Below are 8,785 nucleotides of genomic sequence, written 5' to 3'. Positions count from 1 at the left end.
AAATAACTTACTTTAGTGTTAGAATCTGATCCATTCAGTCCAGAAACAATTAGAACATCTACAACAGCCTTACAATTGGATCAATTTTTTGCCCATTCAAGTTAGCTGAGCACTAAATTTGAAGTTAGCTGGCTTGGCCAGCAAAAGTCTCTAGTGCACCTGCTCAGCGGGTCCGATGTTGTGGAAGCATTGCCAATCATCTGGGTAATATTTGTACGTCAAACGATTTTGGGTTCATGTGCCACTGAGCAACCATCATACAAATCAATGGGGCCCCTCCAACAACGCTGTATCCAGTTCTCTTTACACATCCATAATTTTGACACAGGAATGAATATAGCGGCCGGCTTGTAGCAGTATTTTCAGTCTCCATTTTGACAGTGCAGGAAACAGTAAGGTACCCACTTCCTGTTAACAAATTCTCATATTACAGCTAAACAGTGCACTTAAATACTATCCACATTGTTTTGATATGAAGCTGGCTGAAAATTGGCAAAGTATCTCTTTTACTTTCCTTGGAATTTTTTGATATTTACCAACCCTCTGCAATGGACGCAGCCCTGAAGTTAGCTGCACACCACTGACATTAAGTGACAGAGTCTGCCCTTAGTTGTGAAACTTTGTGACATTTATATTCTCAATAAAATCTAAATGCCAACTGCCACTGAACAAAATATCAGAGCTTATTCCATACATGCACTGTATAGGAAAACAGTGTGTTGTGTTATTCATTCATTCACCACATTTGGCAAGAGTGGGAATTGGAAGGCAGACATAGTGAATTGGCACTGAAGATATACCAGCTTTTCCATTTACACTAAATGTGTGGAATATAAATCACAAATAGGCTAAGCTATAGATTCACATGTATAACCTCACCCTGTGGGCCAACTCAAATCTAAGTGAAATATGCAAAGCTTCAGCTTACACTCTCATGTCCCATATATCAGTTTATCAGCATACAGCACAGTGTTTACTGTTAGAGATGATTCAGAGCTCGAATGCCTTTTTCCCCTAATAGCAAGATTTATTGTGTTATTAGCTATTTTTTTTCTGTTAATTGTATTTCTAATGTAACATGAAGCATCCCTATTCTGATAATATAGGTTTTTGTCAAATTGTTAGTTTGTTTAGGAATATAAAACAGTTGAAAATACAGATTTCTCATTGGGATGTACAGTTGTTGATAGCAGTGTTGCCTCACAGCAAGAAGATCCTGGGACTGAACCCCAATAAGATGGACAGTGGAAACTCAAAACCAACACCAAACCTAGCTTAGTATGTCTAAAGAAGTGTTTCCCAACTGGTGGGTTGCAGTCCAAAGGTGGGTGGCAGGTCTGAATGGACCATAATTGACTTATGAGCTGGTAAAATTTGTATTAAAAAACAAAGAAAAAAAAACTGCACTATAAGAAGTACAGTGAATATACGCCACAAAGCTTTTATTTTGAAGTGCCATTTCTGCCTTTTCTTACAATTTGTTTTATTTCTTTGTGTTCTAAGCCAATGTGTTGTTTGCATTTTGTAAAATCAAATTGAATATATGGTAATTTAATCCAGACCCCGTATTTGGACCACTTGGAAAGCACTACCCTCAAGGAATCGTATACATTGAGAATGGACTCACCACCTCACGTCACTGTCCTCAGAACTGACGTTAATTCTCAGTTGACACCTATCCTGTTAAAAGGGTCAAACAAAGAGGACAAATTAGTAATTTTATTTCCCAACTTAATGTTTGATGGGGAAAACCACAACACTCGTGTGACTGTAATGTTAAAAACTAAACTTGGAAAAAGGTCAAATGACAGCAGGACTGGCCTTTAGGTCCATGATGGCAGGTGGGCTTTTCAACTTGAAGTATATTCTCTCTGCCACAAACTGTCACATTTATTCTATTCTAACAGTGATTATCCCTGTTGTGAAGAGCCATGTACTCTAACACACAATAGTACCTTCTCATCCCCTGTCCTGAGGATGTCTAACTATGCATGTACTTAAACTAATTATGTTCTCTTTGATCTTTTTCATAAATTAGACTTACTGATATTGTCATTTCTTTAAGCTAAACTACATTAGATATGTAAATGTGGTGGAAATGACATTGAACAGGAAATAAGGAAATAACTGAAATCTCCCCCTAGGGAAGGGTAGTGTTTACATATGTTATTGTATTTTATCTATGAAAAAAGAAATGTTCATTTTGCTACGGTCTAATTTGTCTTTAGAAATAATGACTGCTCAACTGATAACAATGCATCTCTTAAATACTCTGTGCATAAAATCCTTCCTCTAACAATCACAACAGTTAACAAACTACTCTTTTACAAGAACATCATTCAACCTGCAATTTAGTATAAATATCCCCTTGCTGTATTTTAAAAATCGATCCCACAAATTGCTTCAAAACACATCATTATTGGTTAGTGCAGTCTTTCAAAAATTATCACATACCAAGACCGACTTTAGACACATATTTGTACCCAGCTGCAGATATTGAATTATGTTTAATAAAACGCTTCTCATACCCAAATATGTCGTCACAGTTGCTTCTGCACGTTGGGACAGATGTATCGTTTGACATCTAGTGTTTCAGTCAGTATTGTGACAGTGCATGTATAAACAATTGATATAGAAGTAGAAAGACTAGTAGAAGTTGAAACCTGCAGAAATACAGAAGATAAAGAATTGGGATGCATAAAGATGCCATGTCGGTCATGTGGGTACAATACAGAATAAAATAAAACTAAATGTAAATTCTGTCAGAAAACAGCTGAGTGTATCATAGCTTCAACAGAGGCGTTCAGTGTAGTGTGTGTGTCTGTGTATGTGTGTGTGACAAGCGAGGAGAGAGCGACAACTTGTATGCACTTGGGACAGGCAGGTGAGGTAATTTTCAGGTTATTAGTAAACCATGCATGTAACAGTGAAAGTTCAGTGAGCTACTGTTTGTCAGAGCAGCCAAACCAGTGAAGTCATTTTAGTGGCACGTAGAGACATTGTGTTGCTTGTTGTGCCATTTGATCAGCTCGTCTGATCGGCCGTCAAACTTCTGTGAACAAATATTTGCCAATTCCGATGGTAGTCAATCGATCAGAGCACCCTTATCTGTGGTTGTTTGATTTAAAATTCTCGCTTGTAACTGACTCTGGCTTCTCTGCTTAGAGAAGGGATAATTGCAAGTTAATTGCAAGTTAATTGCATAAGGTGAGATGTTCCAAATGTATATAAGGGAAACACTACTCAGGTGTTTTCTTCTGTAACTTTACTAGGTCTAGTATGACCAGGAGCTTACAGTGGCTAATGTTAGCAAACTTTTGATAGATATTTTCCTGTGAAACTGAAATTAAAGGGTCAGTTTGCCAACTTGTAGCAACATTGGCTGCTGTTCAGAAAAAATATAAACAATAATATAAAAATATAAAAATAATAATTATATTGGATTGCCTTAAGTCTAATAATAAGGGAAGAAAATCATTGTCAGCCTACCCATGCCATTTACCTGTAACTGCAACTATATACACTGATTAGATAAACAGGATGGCAAATGCCTTTTTTTTACTTAAAAAGCAAGATTAATGAAAAGCATAAAAAAAGACTATATCATTTGGGGAGTCTTTTCTTTTCTGCAAATTAGAGAACAATTTTTACAACCATTGCAAAAGATCTTAATTTAATTTGGGATCATCTAGTAAACACACCTCATGCTCAATTTCCCTCTATTCTTTTGTAGAATCAGTGCTCAAATGGATTTTAATTTACACACGAGGGTTTTCGGAGGAAAATCCTAAATACATTGATCCAAAGCGTCATTTTATGTGGTGTTGTAAAATTGATTTAATGCAGCTTCTTAACATTGGCTTGCCTCAGTTGTGTCTGACAGTCCTCGGGTTAATGGTGTGAAAACAGGGACCCTGCTTTCCCCAACCTGTCAAGTGGTAATTGGCCAACAGTTTCCTGAAATTGCAATCTGCCACAGGGACTGCAAACACCTCTTAAATTGTGTACAAAATAATTGTTGGGGAATGAACAAGGAGAGCATGCGGTAAACATGAATCCATTCATTCAAATTTTAATATCAACATATGCGAAACTGACACTCTTCTCCCTTTAAATGATTGCTGCTTTCAAAAACAGTGTATTGAGAGACCAAATGTATTGATTGCATTTGAAATAGTTTGGGCTCAAAAATAAGAAGAAGACTTAAATAATTAAAACTTAGCAGTCAGTCAAGGTTGCCCCAGTGTTGAGTGAAAAGGGAGAACACTATTGGAACTAAGAGTATGAATTTGTTTTCCAGTCCAGAAAACTATAAGTGACCCTCAATCAATACCGAACCACTAAAATGCAATTGGGCTCTGAATTTTAAGGAAGCCATTTTTCTTCGGGCCTTCTGCAGTTAACTCAGGGGTTGGATTTAATAGGTTTAAACTGTGGGGGGTTTTTTTGGTTTTTTTTTTGGTCCATAGCAAGCTCAGTTGATATTTCCTGTTCATATGCTAATCCTTGACATACCTTCTGTTTGTATTCTTAGGTTTTAAGAATAGCTTTGCAAAAGCAACACACCTGTTAAATCCAGATTATTAAAGCCCTTTGGATTGTCAGTCTCCATGTACCGAACACAACCATCATGCAAAATAACATCTATTTGTAAAGAGGACTTTCTTCAAAGACCACTCAAAAATATAGAGTACTCCGATCAAACGTCTGACTGTACTGAATAAAGCTTTTGTGACAGGTGATTCCAAACTTTAAAAAGGCTGTGTATTTCTTATTCTGATAGAACGTAATTAACGTCAACTATGTGTTCTTGTCTTTTGCAGGTTTTGTCTCTGTACACATGAGAGAGACCCAGAAAGGAAGACAGTGGCAGAAACAAAAAGATGAGACCATTTAATGATGGTAACCTCTAAGGAGAAAAGCACAAGCCAACCTGAGGCAGTGGAATCTCATAAGCTTCACCACAAGTTCACTGCAGGCAAACCTCAATGAAAGAAACTCAGTGTAAGGGCAGATTCTCCACATTTTTCTGATTGGTACATGGGGACAATACCATCCATCAATGAGGAGGAGACAAATAAAAGGATTGTTTCTGGCCCGGAGAACAGTTGAACGTCCAGCTGATTTTCCAACAATATCGTCTCAGCTGCACTGAAACCACAACGGTATCACCCCTCCTCATTTTTTTGGCCCTGCACATGACTCTCAGAGAAGCACCAATGGCCTGCAGCTTAGGCATGGTGATGAGTGCCTTGTTTTGGTCTGTAGCCATTGTATATTTGACTCACATTGGCAGAGTCAATGGAGACTGCTGGTTAATTGAGGGTGAAAAGGGCTTTGTATGGCTTGCGATTTGTAGCCAAAACCAACCACCTTATGAGGCCATCCCACAGCATATCAACAGCACCATTGTGGACCTTCGTCTGAATGAAAACAAAATCAAGAGTATCCATTATTCTGCCCTTAGTCGCTTTGCCAACTTGACCTACCTGAACCTGACAAAGAATGAAATCTCCTACATAGAGGACGGGGCCTTTTCAGCTCAGTTTAACTTACAAGTCCTTCAAATGGGCTTCAACAAGTTGCGGAACCTGACAGAGGGGATCCTCAGGGGTTTAGGAAAGCTGCAGTACCTCTACCTCCAGGCAAACCTGATTGAGACTGTGACACCCAATGCCTTTTGGGAATGCCCCAACATTGAGAACATCGACCTCTCCATGAACCGGATTCAGCAGTTAGATGGGTCCACGTTCACCAGTTTGTCTAAACTGACAACCTGTGAGCTGTACACCAACCCTTTCAACTGCTCGTGTGAACTACTTGGTTTTGTCAAATGGCTCTCAGTTTTCCCCAACAGGACAAATGAGCGGATGGTCTGCGACTCCCCACCTGGCGTCTCTGGCTATAGTTTATTGAGCCAGAATCCAAACAACCCAACATATCGAAATGCCCTTCATATGCTCACCACTGTGTGTACAGATGACTATGTGACACCATTTATTCCTATGCCCACTGAGCCTACAACGCCCCCACCGGACTCGACACTCTGTGGGCTGGAAGATTGTCCCTCAGGCACAGAACCAGAAGACATTACCATCAGTACAACCTACAACGACGTGGAAGTAAACCCTTTCATGAAACTAAAGCAAGTATCCAATACAGCTGCCACCATCACAGTTCAGATTCCTTACCCCTACAAGAAGATGTACATCCTGGTTCTGTACAACAACAGCTTTTTCACAGATATTCAAAACCTGAAGGATATAAAAGAGGACATTGAAATAAAAAACCTTAAACCCCACACTAACTACACTTACTGTGTCGCTTCGATACGAAATTCTCTTAGACACAACCACACTTGTCTGACAATCACTACTGGCCCTTGGAATGGAAAAGATAGAGCTGTAAACAATGCAACTGCTACTCACTACATTATGACAATTTTGGGCTGCCTCTTTAGCATGGTCATTTTTCTGGGTGTGGTCTACTATTGCTTGCGAAGAAAGCGACAACAAGATGAGAAGCACAAAAAAGCAGGTAGCCTGAAGAAAAATATAATAGAACTCAAATATGGACAAGAACTGGAGGGAGGGACTATATCGCGAATGTCGCAGAAGCAGTTGTTGGCCGGTGAGAGCATGGCACGTATGCCATACCTGCCATCTGCAGCTGAAATGGAGCAGTACAAATTTCAAGAGATAAGCGATACTCCTAAAATGATGAAAGGGAATTACATGGAGGTGCGCAGCGTGGATCACCATGAACGCAGGGAGTGTGACATGGGGATGGCTGGGAATAGCCAGGGGTCAGTGGCAGAGATTTCCACCATTGCAAAAGAGGTGGATAAAGTCAATCAGATAATTAACAACTGTATAGATGCTCTGAAGTCTGAATCCACCTCTTTTCAAGGGAAATCTGGAGCAGTGTCCACTGCAGAGCCCCAGCTCGTTCTGATATCAGAACACCCGCAGAGTAAATCTGGCCTTCTGTCCCCAGTGTATAAGGACAGCTATCACCACTCTCTGCAAAGGCATCGGACCTCTGATGCCTCGCCAAAGAGGCCCAGCACTGCCACAGGAGGGCCCATGCGAAGCCCCAGGCCTTATCGCTCTGAATCCAAGTACATAGAGAAAACCTCCCCAACAGGAGAGACCATCCTCACTGTAACACCAGCTGCCGCCATCCTGAGGGCCGAGGCAGAGAAGATCCGTCAGTACAGTGACCACCGGCACTCATATCCCGATGCTCAGATAGAGGAGCTTGAAGGACCTGACAGCCACAAGTCCTCCATGTTGGAGCCTCTCACTCACTCCCGCTCCAGAGACTTAGCGTATTCCCAGCTGTCATCTCAGTATCACAATCTAAGCTACTCCTCCAGTCCTGAATACTACTGCAAACCCTCACACAGCATCTGGGAGAGATTCAAACTCCACCGGAAGCGGCACAAAGATGAGGAATACATGGCAGCGGGCCACGCACTGCGTAAGAAAGTCCAGTTTGCAAAGGATGAGGACCTGCATGATATTTTAGACTACTGGAAAGGCGTATCATCCCAACAGAAATCATAACCTCTCTAGGTGTTTTTAAAATGGACCATACATTGCAGAAATGACACAAGAACCTCATCTGACAATTAAATCAATGGATACTTCCATATTATAATCAACTACTCACTCACGTGTATCACATTCTCTTTTGACTATGAGGAAAATGGGGTAAAGAGTCTTTAAATTTGTCATATTATGTAAAGCATTCATCGGGAAAACTTTTATCTATTAAAGAGAAAATATATTGCAAATTAATAATATATATGTTACAATGGATTATAGGTTTTTGGGTATCGCATGGCCAAGTCCTGTGACAGTGGATTTGCTGTTGTGTAATATGAAACTACTATATGAAGATATGTCTACTGAAGCCTCAATTTTTTTTTTTTGAGGAATTATCTGGACCCTTCATTCAAAAAGAACTTTTGTTTTCTTCCCTCCCTGCATATATTTAATTCAACAACACTATGTACAGATATGGGTATCTATATTTGCAATGTTTGCTGTGTAAATGGATAAGTATTAGTGGATGAATCAGGTTTATCAAAAGGAGCGCTGTTCATTTAGAATAACTTGTTGCTGAAGAACGGCCACTTTATTTGTCATTTTAACCGTCACCGCCTGCTTTTTTATTCTCTTCTTTTTTAAAAAGCTTTTACATGCATTTAAAACATACAGACAACTTCAGTTTTTATGTCCCCTTTATCACACAACGCAGTACTCACTGGATGGAATCTGACAGATTTCATGCAGGAAAGATGCAGTATATTACATGCTGTAATAAAAGTCTCAATCATCAGTTTCACAAACCATCATTTGTATCTTTAGTACCAAAGTAGAAAAAGCTGAAATGTTTACAATATTTCTGCACGGTCTGGGAATCGTACAAACATACAGCAGTAGGTCCATGCTGACTTTCTTTCCTTTTTTTATTGTATCGGTTACTAAGTGAAAACATTGGGGAACAATAATATCCACATACAGGATATAGTATTGAAAGCCTACTATTAATCACTAACATTTAAAAGGGAAGGCAGCTGTACTTTGTCACCGCTTGTTAAGGTAAAGACAGCTGCTCATCCCTGCAGGAGAGCCCGATGGATGAATGTAACAGATACATATTCTGATCTGTCTATGGCAGCTTTTATGTACGGAAATATTTATTTAATGCTATTAACTGTGTTTTGTTTTTTTCCTTTGCTTCAATATTTCTTCCAGTGTATTATATTGCATAATGT

General features: G+C 39.5%; 1 protein-coding gene across 1 annotated transcript; it reads left to right on the top strand.

The window, feature by feature from the left end:
- The first annotated feature begins 4,895 nt into the window (after positions 1 to 4,895).
- On the top strand, positions 4,896 to 7,605 carry elfn1a (extracellular leucine-rich repeat and fibronectin type III domain containing 1a). The gene has a single exon (XM_042505637.1). It carries the CDS (start codon positions 5,199 to 5,201, stop codon positions 7,566 to 7,568), a length of 2,370 nt encoding a protein of 789 aa, XP_042361571.1. The 5' UTR covers positions 4,896 to 5,198; the 3' UTR covers positions 7,569 to 7,605.
- Positions 7,606 to 8,785: the final 1,180 nt, after the last annotated feature.

Source organism: Plectropomus leopardus, chromosome 17 (genome assembly GCF_008729295.1).
Source record: "Plectropomus leopardus isolate mb chromosome 17, YSFRI_Pleo_2.0, whole genome shotgun sequence".
Taxonomy (NCBI): domain Eukaryota; kingdom Metazoa; phylum Chordata; class Actinopteri; order Perciformes; family Serranidae; genus Plectropomus; species Plectropomus leopardus.
This window is presented reverse-complemented; position numbering and strand designations above follow the sequence as displayed.